This window comes from Muscardinus avellanarius, assembly GCF_963383645.1.
Source record: "Muscardinus avellanarius genome assembly, chromosome: 11".
Lineage (NCBI taxonomy): Eukaryota > Metazoa > Chordata > Mammalia > Rodentia > Gliridae > Muscardinus > Muscardinus avellanarius.
The window spans coordinates 21919100-21942482 of record NC_137797.1 but is presented as its reverse complement, the minus strand read 5'-3'; the positions used below and the strand labels follow the sequence as shown (position 1 = coordinate 21942482).

Here is a 23383-nt window from a genome sequence, read left to right as displayed (position 1 = left end):
CCAGCACTTGTTATTTTTTGTTTTCAAACAGGCTCTCACTAGGTTGCTGAGATTCTTGCTATGTTGTTAAGCTGTCAAATCTGGTATCTTACTGTCTCAGCCTTCCAAGTACTGAGATCACAGGTGCACAGGATATGCTTGGCTAAGCATAACAATTTATAAAATAGAATCTACTGCTAGTTGCTATAATGTTAAGTTGTAAAACACAATACTGGAGGTTTATGACCCAGCCCTTTAAACCTATCATCATCACCACATCCCAACAGACATACACACAATTGATCATCAGGCTGTTAACTGTTTAGTTCAAATCCTATTAACTCATTGCTTCCAGAACAACACAGTAAACAATTGGTCAAGAATGTGATATTTCTTCTGTTTTTTTTTTTTTTTTGCACCAAGTATGAAGTTATGTGTCTGCCTTGATCTGATGAAATGTAATAAAATTTCCTAACTCGTGCAATACCTCTGGTTCCAGTACTTCTTTGTGTAAACAGCCTTGGCTACAGACACTAGTTTAGAGAGTCAAACCCAAGATATGAATAAATTTAATAAAGTTTACCAGGAATAATAGATATTGGGCTAATGTTATTCACTTGTCATTGAGGTGCTTGATATATACCCATGGGGATATGTTCCAGGAGCAACTGAAGATTCCATTTTCCTGTTGACAAACTTGGGGAATTTTAATAAACATTCAAGTTTCATAGGAGCCAATGATATATGTTCTCTTTACTCTCTACTTATGTCATTAAAATGCTTTTTTTAAAAAAACTGCTCCATCATTTTAAGATCTATACTGTGACGCTAACTAGGAAGAAGTAAGCTTTACAAGGATAGACTTCCATGTCTAACTCCCCTGGCACATAAAATAGTGATGTAAATGCAACAGATTAAAATAGATGGTGCTGTCTGAGCCTTTCTGTATTTCCATTTGCCTCTGTAATCTGGAAACTTCATCGCAGTTGTGAATGGACCCAGCTGTTCAGGTGTCATTTTGGAAAAAGAAATATTTAATTAGAAGCATTCATTATTGCTCATGTTGTGCCTCAGTGGAGTTGAGTATTTCTTCTGCACATCCAGCACGGATAGAGATGAGAGACATAGAGAAGAAGAGTAACTGATTGCACATTCTCGATGTTTGTGTTATCCCAGAACCAATCCACAGAAAGGATGACCCCTTTGAACAGGGAAAATTCCTATCTCCTATCTAGCTTCATAGACCTCTCCTCACAAGTACCATATTCTACCATCCATGTCTTTTTTGTTTTTATTTAAAAGAACTTATTTCTGTCATCATTGTGTGTGTGTGTGTGTGTGTGTGTGTGTGTGTGTGTGTGTGTGTGTGTTACTGAGAATTGAACCCAGGGCATTCTATCTTCAAGCTACACCCCCAGCCCTTTTATTTTCTGTTTTGCTTTGATTTTTGGTGGTAATTTGTGTAGTTTAATGCTTCAATGCACTTCATTTAATATATCCAAAATAATATGATTTAAAAATATAATGAGTATAAAAGCATTCATGGGATACCTTATTAATGAGATTTTTGATGTTTTATTTAATTTTAATTATAATTTTAATTTTTTGGTGGTACTGGGGTTCCTGGAAACCCTTCTACCTCCAGGCTATACTCCCAGACCTATTTTATATTTTTATTTGGAAACAGGGTCTCATAAGCCAGCGAGGCTGACTTTGAACCTGCGCAATCCTCCTGTCTTCGCCTCCCAAGCGTGGGGATTACAAGCATGCACCACCACGCCCAGCAATGTTTGATTTAATTTTTATACATGCATTGGTACATTATAATTTAATATCATAATGTAGTTTATAGTGACAGTTACAAACGTGCACATGGCATTTGGTGAGTGTGAAACAGGGTCTCGTTAAATTGCAAGTGTCCCTATGATGCTGAGCCTGTCCTTGAACCTCTCCCCCTCTCAAGTACTGGCTGTCAGCACATCTCCACAGGGATACTTTGAATGTCATGTGACATAGCGAGGAGACATTGAAAGGCTAATCCCTTCCCCCAACCTACAGGTGCAGAAACAGTCTCAAAACAGGACATTACTGAAGGTGGCAAAGGATGCTATTCAGCACAAAGGCAGCCTTCCTCTTGATGCTTGTGCTAAAGCCCAATATTGTCTATTATTACCATTATAATTATTATTATTATTATAATTATTATTATTAATTTGCAGTGCTGGGGATTTAACGTAGAGTCTTGTGCATGCCAGGCAATCACTCTACCTTTGAGCACTAGCCCCAGCCTAGAGCCCTTTTTTTGAAAGCAGCCTCTGATATGCCGAATTCATAGGATGCTTTCCATGTTTGGTAAATAATTGTTAATAAAGTGTTTATTTGAGTCGGCCCTGAGTGCCACAAGATGTGAGGACTGGCCTCTAATTGAAAACATCTGTGCTCATCCATTATGCTGGGACTTCTATTCTTCCCAGCTGAAGTTTTTCTTTGGGATGAGTATGCATTGCTGGTTCTTGGGCAAGAATGTGTTTTCTTGAGTGGCTTTGGTCTTTTTCCTTCTTTGCACTGTTTGGAAACTGGTATATGATATGTCCTAGATAAGATAGATTCCCTGTTTCCACTTGGCTGGGTGTACAGACATAATTTTGAAATCTATTATCCTGAGAAAGTTGGCTCCAACCTGACCAGCCTGTACTTGATGTCCTCTTTTGGTGTTATATATTATTACAAGCCTAAAGGTCCTGGATAAAAATTCTACACACTCCTTTTGTTCTTTATTTTTTAATATAAATAGTATTTGATTATTGTAAAGTGATATTTATAACTCGTGCCTGTGTAAATTATGAAGCATAATAAGAAGCTGAACACCTTGAACCACCTTCTAACTTTTTGAATTAGAAAGATATTTTTCACATATGATGACAACCTCATTATAGATTACTCATTCCAATTATTGCTCTTTAATTTAATGGGAAATTAACATTATTAGAGTGTATACAAATGAAAGGATAAGTATTATTTTGTACAACATGTTTTAATTGATATTTTTTGAAACTTTTATTTCAAATATTTTAAAATATGTGTTAATATGGATATCCAACGATAACAAAGTCAATTATTTTTATTTTGGGCAAAATTTACTGTGAAATATGAGGCTGGAATATTGCTAAAACCACTGAGTTACTTGCAATCCCTACCTTTACCCTCTTAGAGGCACTATCTTCTTGAATTTTTGTGTTTTCTATTTTCTACCTCTAAATAAAGCTTTGCCACATTATATATATATAGTCTTGACGAGTTATTTTTAGATTCGTTTTATAAAAAGTAGCATGGTCTTCTAAGACTTTCTATTTTTTCTATAAATATTATTTTCAAAAGTTATTCTTATTAGATTATTATTTATTTGAACTGCTGTATAGTATTCCATTATATGCCTTCTGTGCAAATGATTTATCCATTTATTGTGTGTCCATAGACATCTGAGATGGTTCCAGTTTTTTATAATTTCTAGTGTTATGAATAATGTTGCAATGAATATCCATATATATATATATGTTATGAAATGTTCAGTTTTATAAGATAACGCCAGTGTGTTTTCCAGATTTAGTGTATCAGTTTTCTCTCTCGCCTTTAGAATATGGAAACTCTTAGTTGTTCCATATTCTTGCCAGTGCTGAGTATTTGCAGAAGTCATGCATTCTGCCCATTTCACTCAGTGCTTCTTCTGATTTTGTGTACTCTTGTTTACATTTTTCACAGGTAAAAATGAAATTTTAATAAAATATAAAGAAAACTTTTATTTGGTTTTAATTCTTATTTAATATTATACACTTGAAGCTCAAGTTTATAAATGGGATTAAACATGTCTCTTTCTCTTTGCGTGCAGACAGTGCCAGAAAGAAACAAATTAAATGGACTTTACTTTAGAGACGGAAAATGTCGCATTGACTACATCCTTGTGTACAGAAAATCCAACCCCCAGACAGAAAAGAGAGAAGTATTTGAAAGAAACATTAGAGCAGAAGGATTACAAATGGAGAAAGAGGTAAATAGTTTTCTTGGATGAGAAAAAAAAAATATATATATATATGTATGTATCAAGAGTCAATTTTTAAAAAATGGAAAATGAATCATTATATTAACAAGACCTGTGAATATTTGGTGAGAGTTTTCCAATCTTCAGTATTTGGGGACTGTTCCAGCAATTTGACTTTCACAGCATGTTTTGCCTTTGAGAGCATTTTAATGCCAACTGATTCTATGACAAACAAAATATTCTATCCAATTAACTGGATTATTACAAAGTCTGATTATTGGCAGACTGCGCATCTGCGGTTTCTCTGTATTTGTGAATGGAGGGCTCTATTCAGACACATTAAAGGAGATTTTGGATGAGAGGCAGTCACCTCCCTCTGGGGGCCATGCTTATGTTTTGGGAACAGAAGGTGCTTGAACACAATTGTACAACAGGAGAGACTGGACGGATGGTTCGACTCTATAAACAGTTGGAATTTGTAAAATGATCCCAGGGTTAAGAGGCATTCAGGTTGTTTTCAATAGATTCTCAAGCTCAAGTATTACCTCACCAGTGATTTTCTCTGTCCCTTCCCTGACTTCTCTGATTGGAGAGTTTTAAGGAAGACTTGAGGAGATAAGAGACTCAGCCAAGACCCTGATGGTAATCTGCAGTGCACTTCCTGTGTACCCAGAAATGCTTTGCACAGGTGCAAAGCGTGGCCCTGTTCATTGGTTTATGTGACCTTCCCAGAATTTCCTTAAACATTGTTTAAAGCTTTTAGAGCTTAAATTAATCAATAAGAAAAAACATATGGACAAATACAGATGTTTGCTTCCGCCCCCACCCCTCTCAGCTGAGGGGACAGATCTTGGAAGTCCTAATTCCAGGTGCTTCTGTGCCTGGTGCCAGTCGCAGTCTATGCAGCCTGCACGTTTCATAAAGGCATCAAGTGTTAATGGCGTATTCTGCCCACCCGTGTGCGGATCTTGGGAGACTTTAGATAGATAAGATTTTTCCAAATCTGTTAGACTCATCTCAAATGTTGACTGTTTATAATGCAGAAGCAGTATTTTTTCTGGAATGTCTTCAAAAGAATTGAGGAAATGGTGGGATGTGTGTCGTTACTCAACAGACTATCTCAATTTGAGATTTTCCTGAAAAACAAACAGTATTGAATAACATGTTTATTTTCCTCCTTTGTAGGGTTCCAAAACATCTTTCCTATACTAATTGAGCAGTGTGTGTGTGTGTGTGTGTGTGTGTGTGTGTGTGACTAGGGATTGAACCCAGGGGCATTCTACCTCTAAGGTACACTTCCAGCCCTATTTTATTTCTTATTTTGAAACCACATCCCACTAAATTGTGAATAGTTTTGCTAATTTGCTGAGGCTATCCTCAAACCTGTGATCCTTCTGTCACAGCCTCCCAGGTACTGGGATTATAGGCATGCACCACCATGCCCAGCTCAGTTGAGCAAACCTTTAATAAATCTTGACCTTTAAGTTAAAACTGGGATAATTAGGTACTTCTATTCCTAGTATTAACAGTACATTGATGTATTTATTCTTAAAAATAATTTCTCTGTCCTTTGTTCTTATTTCTAAGTGGCAGATATTTTTATATAAAGAAATGAAAGATCTCAGTTCCTCAACAGACTTGAGGTCCACGTGATCTGGAAATAATGAAAATACATTCCAACTTTGTCAAAGTTCTGATTCCCATCAAACTAGATAGTTTTGTTCAATTAATGAAGGATTTTTATTTTAAGCTTCAGAAATATTCTTCCTTTCCTAGTGTTTCTTTTGTGTAGTTATTTTCAACATCATTTCATTACTTTTATTCATTAAAACTCCAAAAGCCTAATACTTTTCCAAATAACATATATTACTAAAGAGCTTATGCACCTCCCATTGTGCATCCTGAAACATGATCTGCACTGCAGCACTAGGCTACCAGAATTCAAGCAGGTAGCCTAGGGGGAGCGTTCTGCCTGGCATAGCACACAGTGTGGTTTGACGGAGGTGTGATAAATGGACAGCTTGTGTAATTTGGGTTGTATGCCAGATAATTTTGCTTGTCATAATTAAAAACAATTTTAATATCTAAACATTTCTTTTACTGCATGTTATAGAAAAATAGCCATTGCAATAGGATAATGTCACCATATGACAAAACTTCAAAAAGACTTATCTCAGCATCTCTCCTATCTTCTCCCAAATTTCTTTTTTGGACAGCAGCTTTCCTCTTAGCTACTTTCCCCAATGGTCCTCTATACATTACCAAGAGGTGGATCTTCCTTTTTCCAGAATCTTTTCCCCAAGCAGCCTCTTCTATTGTCTGGCTCCAGTCTTGACCTAACGCCCACGCCCATGCCCACAGCTTTTTGCATAAGCGCCACAATTTGCCTCTAACTCCATTTCCCAGCTCTGCTTTGCATCCTCACAGCCTCTGCCAGCTCAGCAAGAAAGAAGCCTGTGCAGGTTGTCTTGCTTAGGAGACAATAGGAAATGATAGATAAATTAATTTTTCTCTGCCACAAATAATTAAAATGGGTTTCTTGGTGGAACAATAAACATCTATAAAAATATATTTACATTATGTTATTGGATTTAGAAACTATCAGAAGCACTTTTATTTAAAGTGAGTTCTCTATAAACAGCTGCAGTAGAGAGACAATGATTTTAATCATGAGTTCAGCCTCCACAAGTTACTTCCACCTTTTATAGGACTTAAAGAACTTAACTCAAGGTAGGAAAGAAAAAACTCCAGAGAGCTTTCCATGACTCTGCATACCTCTGAAGTAGTTTTTTCATAAAAAAGTATATTTTATTAATTACTAGTATCTTCTTCACTAGTCATGTATCATGATGTCCAACAGTTAGGGGAAACATGCTTCACAAAGATTTATGTTTCTAAGTGAATAAAGATGGGCTCTGTAGTTCATTTTAACAAAGGAAGGTCCTTATCGCTTTTATCATTGAATTTCCAGAACCACAACTAGGAGAATCTTTAATGCAATGATAAAAGTGAGGACATGGTCAAATTTAATCTTTCTTTAAAATCTTTGCTCCAGCCTGATTAGTCACCTAGTAAGTGATGGCTTTAGCATCCTGGGTTTTTAATATTCTATAACTTAGATTTCATAGCTCAGAGAAAGCAATTCACAGCAAAGTTCCAAAATAAAGTATCATTAAGCCTAAATGATTTGTTTCTTAATCTCTATTTAAAATTATTCCCTTCTTAAAGAGCAGCTCATATTCATTAATTCACATTTTCTATTTTTTCATTTTTATTTCTATGTCTGCTGTTGATCTTTTTTGTACCTATTTTGTAATCATTATCACTTGTGAGAAGCTTATATTTTCCTTTGAATAACTAGTCAAATAATGGGTGACTTTGGAATTATTTGGTATTTGTGAGCAGCAGTTTTATTAATGAATTAGACCCTATCCTCTTTAGAATCATGCAGAACTTGGAGGAAAACCCATATCATTACAGTCATTATGAAATAACTATAATTATATAAATCATACCATCTGGATGATAGTTAATTTCCTCAACAAATATTTATTACACTCCCACTATGTCAGGCATTGCTTTGAGCTCTAGGAACTGCGTAGTGAATAAAGAAGATAAAAAATTTGCCTTGTTAGAACTTCAAGCACAAGATAATAAGCAGAATATGTAAAGTATCTATAAGTGCTAAGGCACAAAGGGAAAAGAAGCTGAGGAGAGACCTTACAGTTTTATAAAAACCAACAAAGGTGGGTCTGTCCTCTGAAGAACTAGAACAGCAAGCTCAAAGGCCCAGAGGCAGGCAGGGACATGCCTTGTGTGTCCATAGAAAGGCGAGGTCAGCAGGAATAGTGAGGAGAGTGGTGGCTTAGCCAACATTCCCACTGCGATAATCCAAAACAACTGACCACACAGCATAGAGGAAGAAGATTTCTTTGCTCACAGTGTTTGCTCATAGTGGAGATTTGGGGATTCAGACTATACAAGGCCACAGGGTCAGCGGAGCTGGCAGCAGGAAACAGAAGGAGAAGAAAGCAAAGCTCCGCTTTCACATCATGAAGGCCAAAAGCAAGAGAGAGCAAGCAAGCAAGGGGATTCAAAGACAAAAGCACAGTCCCTAAGGCCACACCCCTAGGGACCCACCTTCTCTAGCCTCACCCCACAAGCCTTGGTTACCACCCCGTGGTTTTATCCACTGATGAGATTACAGCCTCATGGCTTAATTACGTCAACCCTGACCATTAGTACGTGAGCTCTTTAGGAGACATTCTATATCTAACCATAATAAGTGGTAAAAAAAATATATATAGCAGCAAGTCAATAGAAACTGGGCACCATTGGGCTTTAATAGTTACTAGGGAAATTAAGCCTTTCTCTGAGTGGCATGGGAAGCAACTGGAAAGTTTTGAGGAGAAGTATAGGAAGATACTGTTTCTGTTTTATTGAGGGTACTAGAACGCCTGTGAAGATCAGCCTGTGGAAAGGGAAGGGATAGCAAAGATAGAAGTGGGGAGTCTACAATATTTGTCTCAAGAATGCAAGGAAGGGATAATGGTGTCTTGGTCTAGTGCATAGTAGAGAAGATAATGAGAAGGGTGGAAAATAGAGCTGATAGAAATCACAGACAAACTGAATAACCAGTGTAAGAGAGAAGAGTCACAAGATATTCATCTGCCACATGGTCTTCATCTAAACAATCAGAAGAAAGGAGTTGCCAGGGATGTGGGGGAAAGTGAGTTTCATTGTAGACTTGTGAAATCTGAGGCATTCCAGTGGAGATGCTGTGTTGAATGAAAGGGTCTGAAATTTAGGAAGAAATTTGATGAGAGGGATGGAGTGAGGGAGGGAGGGAAGGAGAGAGAGAGAAGGAGAGAGGAAGAAGAAGGAGGAGAAAAAGAAGAAAAGGAGGGGGAGGAACAGTCTCTACAGGAATGACTGCAATTAAGAAAGAGTAGAGGTCCATGGACTGAGTGTGGGGCGCACCAGTGTTACAAAGGATGAAAATAAGTCAGCAAAAGAGACTAAGGAGACATCAGAGAGTTAGAAAGAAAATCTAGACTGTGATACCAGAAGAAAGTGTTTCAGGAGGAAGTGACTGATAGACTTTGTCAAATACTGCTGATGGGTGAGATCAGGACAAAAGTTACTCATTGGATTTCACAATGTCAAGGGTTTGAGTGAGATAGGAAAGAAGTTTCAGTGAAGTGGGAGTGAAAGCATTGCTAAAATGTGTTCCAAGAAATGGAAAGAGACAGCTGGGTGTGGTGGCCCACGCCTATAACCCCAGTAGTGGGGAAGCTGAGCTAGGAGGATCAAAGGTTCAAGGTCAGCCTCAGAAATTTAGTGAGACTCCCAGCAACCTAGCAAGAACCTAGGTCAAAACAAAAAATAAAAAGAGCTGGAGGTATAGCTCAGAAGTGGAATGTTGCTGGGTTCAATTCAGCATCATTCAAATAAAATGGGAGGAGAAGATTTGGAGACAACAAATATATATTTTTTATTTTATTTTATTATTTTTTTAAATTGGTTTATTGTAGTCATAAATCTTAATGAGATAAAATACTTGTGGAGACATACATGCACACATCACCCAATTAGCCCTTACCCGATCCCTACCTCATTCCCTCCCCATCCCTCCTTCTCATGCTTGGCTTAGTGATTGACTTTGATATGTTTGTTTAAGTACATAATGTGCTTTAGAAAATTTCCCTCTTCTGTATTCCCATCCCCTCAGTTAGGTCGCCTTATTTGCTCCTCTATAGGATCTCCTTCTTCATCTACAGTACCTCCTGTTACCCATTTCTCCATTTTAATATATCTTTCAAGGTGCTTTCTACACACTAAAGGAAAGTAGAGAAATGGGATAAGAAGTCAGATAAAGAGTTTTTTTTTCATTTAAGATAGGAGAAATAACTGCATGTCTTCACGCTAATAGAAATTATCCACTTCATAGGGAACACTGGTGTTGGGAAAAGTGAAGGGAGACTTTCTGGAGCAATGTCCTTGAAACAGTAGGAAAAGAATGGCCATAGCTTTTCCCACTGGAGCCCCACCTACCTACATCTGTGCCCTGGGTGCCACTCTGCTGGGCTAAGGATGTCCTGCTCCTGCTCTTAGCTAAGGACCAGCCTTCACTTTGTGCACCAAGATCCTAGCCCCACAGCCCCACTCAAATACATTGCCCCCAAAGAAATATAACATCATACTTTAAAAAACTAAAATTCATAAAATAAGGCAATTTTTATGATTATAATTCCTGTTTATGTGTAATTATAATGCGCCAATAAAGTTTTTCTAATTCACAACCACTATTTATTAATAACTTGCTATTATCACCCCCATTTTACAGATTAGACAATTAAGTCAAAGCAGTAACTTGCCCCAGGGAGTTAGGGAGCAGACTGAGAAGACAAGGTTAGGGTAAGAAAAACTAGGGCAAATAATAAAGGTGGGTGCTGCACCTCCCAAACTGTAGCTTCCGTGCACTTTGGCCCCTGGTACAAGCACAGAAGCAGATTTTCTTCTGAACCTCAGAGGCCCTCCAAATTCCTTGAGTGTCTTTCAGGAGTTACTGATACTCACCCACTGTTGTTGCTGTTGTTGTTAACTGGTATCTTAGGTGAGATTTTTCTAAGCAGAAGTAGGGCCTGAGGTTGAGATTCCTGCTAAAGCTGATTGGTGGGACAGTCTCAGGAGTAAGGGCCATGAGAGAAACAGAAGGGAAATGCTAAGGCAAGTATATAGCCTCAGCTGGACACAAACTTCACCCCGCCCAACAGGGACGCTCTGGAGCAGAAAGCGCACCACACACCTGGACCTATAAGGCAGTGGTCCCTGAGGCTGCGGTGTGTGGAGGTGGTGAGAGGTGGGCCCCCTTCCTGTTTGGCTGAGGTCAAGTTTTCCAACATTTATGACAGGTCACTGTCTTGGCTAGGAACCACCAGCCTCCACTACCACTGGTATTGAAATAGTAGCAGAGATATGGCCAAGTCTACAGTCTTCAACCTGCCCACTTTGAGATCCGAGCAATCACAGAACTCATGGGTATCTTTTTAGAGAGTGAAGAGAGAACTAGTGCAGGCTATTTGTGTTTTAATTTACCATATTTTGCTTCTTAAGTTTCCATTGCACAAATCTTAAAGGCAAATGTTTCATGTGGCTGGTATAATCACTTTCAAGACAGAGACTGTATCTTCCTAGTATTTATATTCAAAGCCTTATTTTATGGAGATACTTAGCTTATGGAAGTACTTGCTTATGGAGTTTTGGGCTTCCTACAAGACTGTGCGTAGCCTTCTTCCATAGCTGTGCCTCAGTAACACCAGTCAATTCACTTCCAGGGTGTCTCAATATTAACATTAACACTTTAGAATTAACACTTCAGGCTGGCTAGTTGTTTGTTGTAGGGGGATGTCCTGTACAATACGGGATGCTTAACATCATCCGTAGACTCTACCTAATAGATGCCAGTGGTACTGATCCAAATTATAATAGCCCAAAGTGTCTCTGTTAACTGGTATCTTAGGTGGCATGCAACCTGAAGTATCTTAAGTATTGTCACATGTCACATCAGGTGAGGAGAGTCATTCTTGGTTGAGAATTACTGAACTAGACCCTGGACCCCACATTAGATACCCTGTTAGTGTCTACCAAGTAGCCAGGGGAGTTAAAGGCTATGTGTCCAATTCTTTTATTCATGTGGATCAACTGAATAAAGAACTCTTATATCAGACTCTTGGATCAGAAAAAAAGGCCTATGTATTTGAGGGAAAGAATAGGATAAGACTGACCTCTTAGGACAGACAACTGGGTTTTAGATCCATTTACTACTTCACCACTTACTAATAAATGGGTAAGATTTTTAACTTCTCCACACCTCAGCTTCTTTATTTTAAGTGGCAGATAATTCCCGTCTCACTTATTATCCTGGTACTAATTGTGCAGGAAAGGAGAAGTCCATGGTGCCTCTTGATTCATGCCTCTGTGCTTAGGAGAGTCTGGCACATATTAAGTGCCCAATAATGGTTGTTGATGGCATTGATAAAGAAAGAACTTAATCACTTGTCATTCTGTTTTTCAATCCCTGGAATTCAACCCTGTTCTTGTCACTTTTTGGACTGAGGGTCTCTGGCTTGTGTCTAGGGAAACCCCAAGGTGTTTGGTATCTCAGGAAAGCAAGAGATACCAATCATAAGTCCCACAGCACACTACTACACCATATTAGTCCATAGAACCAGGGCATTATTTTCACTGCCTTCTTATTAAGGCACTTTTATCAAAGTGGTGATGGGTGGGGGAGGTGCTCTCTCCTCTTCTTTCCCTCCCTGTTTAATTCCTAAGACCAATTAAAGATCTAAGGGCCACCTCAGCTGAATTTGTTTATTTAGAAAGACAAAGTTTAATCAAATCATTTCTGTTGCCAGGTCAAGATGACCGGTACAAAGCTATCTTGAACTGATTTACTCAAAGACTATTCAAAATCAATACGTATTTCATATGACTCATGCATATTCCTTCACTCTAGAAAGAACAACTCAAAGGGGAAAAGTGTTCCTTGTGCAAGGCGCAGCTGAAGAACTAGAGTCATATTATGAACTATTGTTATTCCCCACAAAAAGAATGTTAGCCTGAAATATCTTCTCTGCAGTCTAAATTAACTCTTCAGATATCAAGCACATTGTACATTGCTATCCTGGATACCAAATGTGAGCATCATATTACTGTATCTTTGAAAGGAACTGAAATATTTTATTTATGGTGTTATTTTTTGTCCCTATTTTTTCCTTTAGCCACATGTTGTCTGAAGTTGCTGAAAATTATGCAGTCTATACTATGAATATGACACTAATCATTCATTAATAACATGGAAAGATTTAAAAGCATTGAAGCAGCCCAGAGAATTGCTAAGTCCATGGTCTCTGTAATCCTTCCAAGTAGAAAATTTGAAAAAGATGACTTGCCAGCTGAATTGTATTAATCAGCCTGACATACCTTCATTGCAAGAGTGATAATGCAATACTGTTTCTGAATGCAGGGGCCAATGCTCCCCTCATCCTCTATAGTCTTAGGTCTATTTTGTGTGTGTGTGCACATGGTACTGGGGATAGAACCCAGAGGTGTTTGACCTATGAACCCTATTTTATTTTAAAACAGGGTCTTGCTAAGTTGCTGAAGCTGCCCTTGAATGTATAATCCTCCTGTCTCACCCTTCCAAGTACTGAGATTACCATCATGTGTTACGTGGCCCAGTATTTTAGGTGTATTTTAAGAGCTGTCAGTAATATCAGATGACTCCATATCAGGATAAGGACATTCATTCATTCAATACCTAATGGATGTCTGCTATCACTGAGGAAAGGGAAGCATTGAATAATGTCAAATGTAGTGACCACTGTGGGGAAATAAGCAGGATACTGGGAGGGAGTCACTATTCCATTTTGGAAGTTCAAGAAAAGTCTCCATAATAATGGAGGAACTGAGTACAGAGATAATTTAGTTTGCATTCCTGAACCCAATTCTGGAGGGTAGACCTTGGGATTGCTCAATTATTTTTCCCACTACTAAGATTTCTTTTGCCTGTGTTTCCTATACATAGACTGAGATGAGTATAGCAAGAGAAAGTGGAAACTAAATGGAGAAAGTTAAGAGGGAAATGGGCTGGATTTGGCTGGTATGGGGGAAGCTGGGAGACTCTTTCAAAACAAAGAGCAGAAGGCCAGCACATGAACCATATTAGGACCTTTGGAGAGGCCCAATCTCATTATAATCTCTCCCTAACTTGTTCTTTGCTGTTAACCAAAGTGTTATCTAGCTTCCACTCCAGATACTATCTCTTCCCTTCTGCCTGCCAATACACCCAAAGCATCTTCTTTGAAATTTTTTCCTGCTGTATATAACTGCTTGGCTCCCAATATCAGTTAAAATTGTGCAGAAAAACCAGCCATTCTGTGTCTTCCAAGGATGAAATGTTTAATGTAGAGGTTTAGAACACTGCTGAAGTGAAGGTCAGGAAACTACTTATATCTTCTTCAGCTTAAAGAAGCATGGAAGCTGGCATGAAAGCCCCTGGGGATATCAAGAGGGTCTGACTACAGCAAGGTGATCTTCAAAACTTACTTGAAGCTGCTGAGGACCTCATGTCTGCCTGAACAGCCACCTCTGACTGCCTCCCCAGAGGAAGAAAGGACCCCTCCTTTTCCACCATCCACATCTCACCTGAGCATCTCCAATTGTAGGGGTGCTAAACCCAATGCCACAGGGAAGCAGGTTCTGGGAAGTAGAGCCCCAGCTTCTTCTAGACAAAGAAGAGGATGCCTCCAAAGGGAGGTACAGAGATGCCAAGCTGACAGTCAACAATACAGAGTGGCCACCAATCCTCCTTCTAGTAGATTCTACTGACCAGCTGTCTCCTCACTTAAGGAATGCCAGCCCCATCTTTGTAAAGCACAAATGCTTTCACAATTATAGCATGTGACCTCTAACACCTGCCTTTGAGATGATGGAGGAGCAGCTATTTCTAGTTCTTCACGTGGGCATCGCTGGGTAAATTGCCCACAGTCAGAGTTCTTCCCTGACACCCACACCTTTGTTCTGATGCCAAAATTAAGCAATAATGTTTATTCAAAGCAGAGCCAAACTCTTGAAGACCCAGTCTTTAATTGGAGAGTCAGCAGCAGTCAGTCTGCGTAAGGAAACAAACTCTGTTTGTGATTGAGGAGGGGAGGAGGAAAAAAGAAAGAAAAAACAAGTTCCTCAACCCATAACTATCCACAGAAGAATAAAATGGTTTCCTCCCACTGCTGGCTCCTTCCGTGTTAGAGTATCAGTCCTTATGCATGTGTGTTTTGAATTTATGTTTTATTCCAGGCCCTCTGCTAGGCACTAGAGAATCAAAAATGAATAAGTGTTCTAGTTATATGTTATTGTATAACAAAGAACTCCAAAACTGAGTGGCTTAAAACAGCATTTACTTAGCTCTCAAATCTGCAGTTGTGCAGGGGTGAGCAGGACAGCTTTTCTCTGCTGCGGGGGGTGGGGGCATTAGCTGAAGCAGCACCCCTAAGGAAGCCACCTCTAGCAGCACCTGTGTCTGGGTATCTGACTCACAAGGCTGGAAAATTGGTGCTGGCTTTCAGTTGAGCAATCAACCAAGGATTCAGGCCATAGGCTTTGGTTTCTCTCCATGTGGGCTTCTCATAGGCTGCTTGGGCTTCCTCATGACATGGTGGCTGGGTTCTCAAAGAATGTTTCTTTCTATGACCTCATTTCAAAAGCAGTTTCTTCTGTACTCCATTGGTAGAAGCAGGATCAAAGAAAAGGGTCACTGATTCTACTTCCTTTTGGAGAGTGGTAAGATTCTAGAAGAGGAATGGGATGAGAGAAAATGGATGCCATCTCTACGATGATGTGCTCAATATGCTGGTGGAGCTCACGGGCTTGCAATGAAGACAGAGGTGAAACATACATACAGTCTGAAAAGTTTCTGAGAACACTATGGGAATTTTATACCTTATCTAGAGGCTTCGGGAAGCTAAAGGAGATGACCTGCGTCTTAAAGGATGAGTTAGTGACTTACCAGGCTGGATCCCAGTTGGTAAACAGCATGAGCAAAGGTGTAGTGAACTTGAGATTGCAGCATCCTTGCTCCTGTGTACATCTCAGATTTCCGGTTGGAGTGTGGATGCCAGAGGACCACACAGGTTTTCCCACACAGAGGCTGGTCCATTGCTTCTTGTCTTTCACAGTGCTAAGCTCACTGAGCAATTTCCCTTGAGTGTATTGCAGCAGATGTGATTGTCTTCTAAGTTGTAATGATAAGTCTAATCCAATAGTCTGCTCATTGCTTCTCAAAGTGCTCTAACTTAATATCTTTTAGCTTCTTTACAACCAAATTGATCCCATGTACTTCTGTTTAAGTGAAGACTCTCCTTGTTGATGGATTTCTTTCAGTCACCTCATCAATGGATTTCTTTCATTGACTGAACTGCCTATAGCAGCTGTCATGATCTTGAGAGTCCTCCAAAAAAAAAAAAAAAAAAAAAAGGTATTTACCACTCACTAGAGTCCTGTAATTTTCGGCTGTATTTTTCCCTCTCACTTTTTCTACACAGGCTGAAATTAAAAAGAGCTTTATGGAAGACCAGGAGTAGAGCAGGCCAAAGAATGAAACCGTACTACTTATGATTTCCTTGACCTTAGCGGGCCAGCAGGCAGAAAAGAAAATGACACGCAGTGAGGCCTCATGCCCATTAGTGGTTCAGAAATGCATTATGTCGCTCCTGGGGGCCCTTCCCTCCCTCTCCTCCTTTTTGGTCTGAAGGTTCCTTGGCTCAGCTAGGATATTATTTTGGATTGTACAGCAGTAAACCACTTTGGCATTCATTCAAGGCTGCCTTGATTCAGTTTCTCAGACTCTATAGTAAGTGCCTGTGGGTTTTCTGAAATCCAGTTCTTCATGCAGTGTCTCCTGGATGACGCTGTAGTTATAAAAGGATCACCTGATTGAGGCGTCACTGTTGCTTCTGATTGCCAGAAGGCTCTCCCACCCTGCATTCCTCTGTAAAAACTCCAGGTGAATGAAAACCTGTTAGTCTTGATTTTTTTAAATTATTTTTTATTTTTATTTTTGCTTTAGAGCTACATATGTTTTAGTTTTTGTTTATGTTTCTTTATGTCACATATTGTTGTATTTGGCAAAACAAATATAAGCAATCAGCAAATGAGTACTAATTTTGATTTGTGATTTTTTTATTTTTCCATATATATATATATGAAAGCTATACCTTAATGTGTCTACATAATAGGCACATTATAAAATGAAATTTTATATATAGGCATATATTTTATAAATAGGCACATTTATAAAATATATCCTAGAGATAGAAAGTTGTAAGTAAACTCTTGAATCCTTGGAGCTAATATTTGGGATTGAAACTTGCTTTAAATGGGTTTAAGGAAGATGGCGATGGAGAAAAGCGGGGCTTACGAGCCCCGCTAACAACCAATCTCTATTACTACAAAATCAGTGCCTTTCATAGCCAGAAAATGCCATCAGCAGAGAAACAAAAAATGTAATTACAAGGGACAGAGAAAAAGAGGGCTGGAAAAACGAGACACCAAAAAGAAACCAGACCGCAGTGCTGCAGCCAGAGCCATGGCGCGAAGTGGCAGGCACCATTTTCCCTTGCAGCACCAGGCCCCAGAGAGGAGGGGGACTCATAATGGAGCTCAAACCAAAGAGGAGATAAGCCAGCCTCACGCCCGAGGATGCAGCAGCAGTGCCTTACTGCCGGCGGCAGTGGCGAGCTCACAGGACGGCACCAGACCAATGCACTCTACAGCCCACCAGGCTCCAGAGAGGAGCGGCAGACAGCAAGCCGAGGTGAGCTGCTGCGGATCAGCCGGGAGGAAATCGGCAGATTTCTTGGCGCAGGGAGCATCTTAAGCTCCCAGAGGCTGGGCTCAGCACACCCTGCAGGGACTCAAAGCAGAGCTCAAAACTAGAGAAGAAATACGCCAGCCTCATGGCCAAGGGTGTGGCAGTGGCGCCATATTGCCACTGGCAGCAGCAGCAGCAGCGAATTCACCGAGTCCACTACAGCTCCTTCTGCACACTCAACAACAGTGAGTCAAATTGTGGCCCCTAGAGGAGAAATCCCAGTACTATACTCCCAGGGACTTGACCCAGTGGGGGAGTGGTGGTGGCAGAGATATCACATCATAGGAGAACGCCCAACCTGGCACCCCCCCATGGTCTAAAGCAGCCTCGATTGACTTCCAGGGTCTGAGACTCTGCCATACAACCCAGTAAAGGAGTAGTGGGGACCGAGATACCACAGACTCGAGATCCAGAGCACCTTAAGTGAAGTCATAGTGACCCAAGGGAAGAACCCAGAGAAGGCACAAACTTCCAAAATCATGGGAAAGAGGAATAACAATGGAGCAATGAATGCCCACAACCCCACAACATCAGAACCCGATAAAACAGAAATTCAGAGGTTTCTAGAAGATCAAATCAGGAAAATAACTGTAGAAATAATAGAAGTGTTTCAAAAAGAATTCAGAGAGAGCCAAAAAGAGATAAAGGATGCAATTAATGAAGTAAAGGCCTCAACTCAAAGTACAAACAACTGGATAGACCACATGGAGAATAGAATCTCACTCTTAGAAGATGATCACTCCAAAAATGAACGCATAGTTTCTAAATTAGAAAAAAAAAATCCGACAGCAGGAATCTGACATTGAAGAAATATGGGCCCATTTTAAGAGAGCTAACCTAAGAATAATTGGAATAGAGGAGGGAAAAGAAGGTGAAACCAAAGGGATCAACAATCTCTTCAAGGAAGTAATAGCAGAAAATTTTCCAAACATAGAGCAAGAGGTCAATACACGGGTCCAGGAAACTTATAGAACTCCCTTTAGACAGGATCGGAGAAGAGGATCCCCATGCCACATAATTGTCAAAATGACCAATTTGGAAGCCAAGCAGAGAATCTTAAAGGCAACAAAAACAAAGAGCCAAGTGACATTCAGAGGCAAACCAATTAGAATCACTCCTGACTTCCCAAACCAAGTCATGAGAGCCAGAAGGACTTGGAGTAACATATTCCAAACTCTGAAAGAAAACAACTTCCAGCCAAAAATTTCCTACCCAGCAAAACTTTCTATCAAATTAGATGGGGAAATAAGAAGCTTCCATGACAAACAGAAACTGAAGGAAATTATGTCTTCAAAACCAGCGCTAGAGAAAATACTCAAAGAGATTAACTACAATGAAGAAATAGGTAACACACACCAGAACCAGAGAAACAAGAGTTTCCATCCAACAGACAACTAAGACTGGTTATCTGTGGAGATTCATTATTTATGCTAGTCTTTTACCTATCTCTAAATTGTATTGTTGGTTTTTATTGTTGCTAATTTTTAGGATGTCTAGTTGGAATATTAATATACCTTCAGATATAGCGTTTGGAAATATTTTATCCCATTCTATCAATAACTTTTAACTCTGTTTACATTGTCTTTGGATATACAATATTTTTTATTTTTTAGGGAGTTTGTTTACCCTTTTGTTGCCTGTGCCATTGAAATCATATCCAAGAAATCACTGCCAATTTCAATGTTGTGAGGTTTTATGACCCAGATTTTCTTCTAAAAGTTTATAGTATTAAGATTTTTATTTAGGTCTTTTATCTATTTTGAGTTAATATTTGTATATGGTGTTAGGTAAGGGTCCAATTTTATTCTTTTTCATGTAACTATTATTTTTCAACAATATTTAGGTATTTAGTTAAAAGATTAGTATTTCCTCCACCAAAATGTTTGTGGAAACCTTGTCAAAAGTAACTTGACAATATATGGAAGAATTTATCTGTAGGCTTTTATTTAACTCCAGTGGTTTATATATCTACCTTTAGAACAGACCTACACTGTTTCAATTATTGTAGCTTTAGATGTTTTGAAATCAGAAAATATACATCTTCTAGCTTTGTCCTTCTTCGAGATTGTTTTGGGTATCTTGAGTCCATATTCCATATCAGGATAGATGTTTTTAAAAAATAAATAAATAAATGTATGATAGTTTCACCTAAATAAAAGAAGAAAAAAATATTCTCTGGTAAGAAAGAAAGCAAAAAGAAATATTGAAATGTTATCTTTAAGTCTGAAAGCTTGGTATCAGACAAATGAAACTGTTATGTGAGATTATCATCATTAATATTGGATAAATTGCTATAAAACTAGTTGTCAACCACTAAGCCAAGTATGGGAAGGAGGGATGGGGAGGGAACGGGGTGGAAATCAGGTAGGGGCTAACTGGACGATGTGTGCATGTATGTCTACAAAAGTATTTTCTTTATACCATTATGATGTATGAATACAGTGCACCAATAAAAAATTAAAAAATAATAAATAAATAAAAAATAAATAAAAATGGGTTTAAAAGGCCGGGTATGGTGGCACACGCTTGTAATCTCAATACTTGGGAGGTTGAGACAGGAAGATTGCAGTTCTCAGACAACCTCAGCTACTTAGTGAGGTCCTCTGCAACTCAGTGAGACCCTGTTTCAAAATAAAGAATGAAAAATAGAGCTGGGGGATGTAGCTCGGAGGTAGAATGAGCCTGGGTTTCATCCCCAGTACAAAAAAGGGGAGGGTTTTAGATATTCCACAAGTGTTATTGGGAGGCATGTTGACAATGATAATGAGCCTGCTGATTAAGTACCTCCACTATTTTTATAATCACTATTTCATTTCCCTCATGACTTAGGTGCAATTTCATAGTCCATTATGACTACTCATTTGTAAACACCTGAATTCTTTCAGTCCTTTATTATTTTGGCTTATTTGCTTGTCAAAGCATTAACATTTTTCTGATCTCACCTTCTTTGCCTGCATCTGAGTGCCCAAATATTGCTGAAGAAAATAAACTGACAGGTTCTCTTTAAATCAGTACCACAGTCTCAGATGGTACCCAAGAATGCCTAGTTTTGCGTTCTCCTTGCACAGTGATTAAGTAACTTTATTGCTTGACCTTCTTTCCTTCTTCCCTTCCTCCTTCCCTCCCTTCCTTCCAGACACTTCGATGGGTGCACTATAGTCTCACATGATAATGCTTCAGAGCGATGGGGACAGACAAGCACACAGCACTTAGTGAGCTTCCCCGAGTTCCCCCACCCCTCCTTTTCCCCATACATAGTATTGAGATTTGCACTGAAATATCATACCTGTACATCATTTCAGTAGAAGTATTTCCTTCATTGAGTCATCCTTCCCTCTCCCCCCTCCATCACTCTACTGGAGTTTCTCCTCTATTGTCTCAGGTCCCTCTTGTTTTGTCCCAATTGCTCTGTAGCTTCTGCCTATGAGAGAAAGCCCATGGCCCTTCATTTTCTGTGATTGACTAATCTCACGTAACATAATGTTCTCCAGGCCCATCCATTTTCCTGCAAATGACACAAATTTTTTATTGCTGAGTAGAAATTCCTTGTGTGTGTATTCCATAATGTTTCAACACATTCATCTGATGACGGACACCTAGGTTGGTTCCATGATTTGGCTAGTGCAGATTGTGCTGCTGTAAAATATGCATGGGGATTACATGACTGCACATCTTAGAAACCAGGGACCCAGAATATCAGAAGCTTCATTCAGGCACCATATCTGTGGCAGGGAAAGATAAATACATATAAGTCTTCACAGGTGTGATTGCAGCTCTAGGCCTGGGGCTCATTATATGTCTCTAGCCAATGCAGAGGGTCAGGAAGGTCAGATTTCTATATGCCCCAAAAGAAAAGGAGTACCAGTTGCCAGGACCACACCAGTGACCCCACAGTAGAGGTTCAAATGCATTATATGTTAACATATGTTATATATTATTAAATATATACAGTTTATATATTCTCTAGAAAGTAGGCAAATGTAGTTGTCAGCATTACATTGATGAGGAACCAATATGAATTAAGGTATAATCTTATCAGTTAGATTTCTCTGTGTGAAAAATCACATGAGCCCCATTTCTTGACAGCTTTCCATAACCTGTAAGTTAAGACACTTAGTAAATTATATTACTACATGCACTAGCACATCCTCTACTTTCGATCAGCATTCCACCAGGAGATAAATATAATAAGCCTAGAAAGAATGTCATGGCCCTTCACAAGTCATTAAAAAGTATTTCCAAAGGTAAATTGCTTCTTCACTAGCAGCAGACACCAAGCTTTCTATTCTTTCTGGGTCAGGCTTCTTTCATGACTGTTAATTGTAGCAGCTCACCAAGGGCATACTGACACCTGGGTTACTAACTGGATCATAACTGTGAATAGTATCAGCAGACTGATCATTTGTGATAATAAAAAGCATAACTGTGGTGACATAGTTGTCCTCAAGTTTAGCTTAATCTCATACACCATCTTGAAGGAGTCAGGAAAATATTCTGATGGTTTGTGAAAAAGTGAAAGGATTTTTGGAGCTTGATGGATCAGAACTGACATTGCTTGCTCCTAAAGTTGTATGCTCAGGGTCCACAAAAAGAACATATTCTCTTTCAACAGATATTAGACCAACTTCTGCTCAGATTCATCACATTACTTTCAGTTGTATAACTGACATTTGCTCTGCTGAATTGTGACTTCCCTGAAACCTAAGACTAGGTCTTAGCCTTCTTATATCTCTGGCTCCAACATTATACCTATCCACTGGGCACCATACAGTATAGAAGTTAAGATTACTTTTATGTGTTTCTTGAATTAATTTATGAGTGGTTGTGATGTGAGATGCGTAAAGCATATGCTTTACCTAATAGATCTACTGGTTTTCTAAGCAGGTGATGGAGGAAGGTGTTCTATATCAGTGTGTATTATTCATTACTACATTTCAAATATATTTCCTTCTTTTGGTGTCCCTGTGGACAGATGTGTCCATATGACTACTGTCTGATGAAGTAGACACAAAAGTGGTGTGTGCCCATATGAGAACCTCTGATTTCTTTCTTCCCCTGGCAGAGTACCCCATTAGAATAAACCAGAATGAGTAAACTGAACCGATCTGGATATATAACATGAGCAAATTATAAACAGTTTTTATAATACTAGCCAACAAAAATAATTAAATTTTTCTAGTAGTCACATATAAATGATAAAATAAATTAATTTTTATGTTTTATTTAACCTGAAAGATACAAAATACTATCACTGAAACATGTAATCAATATAGAATGATATGTTTTATATTTTTTGAGGGTGTATGTATATACTAAATTTTCAACATGTTGTGTGCATTTTTCACAGAGGACACATCTCAGTTTGGAATAGCTTTATTTAAGGGGCTTAGAGGAATAGGGGTCTAGTGGCTATCGTATTGATAGTTATACCATTTTAAATCATGTGGAAGTTATTTGTTGCTGCAGCATAACATAGCCTGTTCTGACTACTATAGCAAGCACTGATTTTCCTAAGATACCTGGTACAGTGTTGCCTAAGGCTCGATGTAGGTATCACCAGGGTTGATGAAGAGTAAACAATAGCATGTTGGGTCATATTTACTTAATGGCAGCACAGAGAACCTCTGATCAAAAGTGGAGATTATGCCTAGCTCCTCAGCACCAGTCATCTCCTGATTGTAGCTACAGGAGGGTTAACTTGAGCTTCTCATAATTTTAACCACATTGAAGCCTCTGCAGTATCGAGAAGATTAATATGTTTCTGTCTAATAATGGTGTTTTAACAAGGTAATCAATAATGTGAGAACGCTAACCAAAGTCTAGATCCCAAGATGTTCATAAATTAATTAAACTGTCATTCTCTGTGACTGTGTGCTTAGTAACATAACAGGTGCTGTGAATGTAGCTGTTGTGAAGCTATGTAGTCTCAGAGA

General features: G+C 38.9%; 1 protein-coding gene across 2 annotated transcripts in view; it reads left to right on the top strand.

Annotated features, from left to right (window-relative positions):
* ANO4 (anoctamin 4) overlaps positions 1–23383 on the top strand; it is a gene marked incomplete at both ends in the record, with an annotated part of 438431 nt that overhangs the window by 249166 nt on the left and 165882 nt on the right. For both annotated transcript variants that reach the window (XM_080705232.1, XM_080705233.1), the window contains one exon: positions 3866–4024. In XM_080705232.1, coding sequence (XP_080561358.1) covers positions 3866–4024 — 159 coding nt within the window. The remainder of the gene's footprint in view (positions 1–3865; positions 4025–23383) is intronic.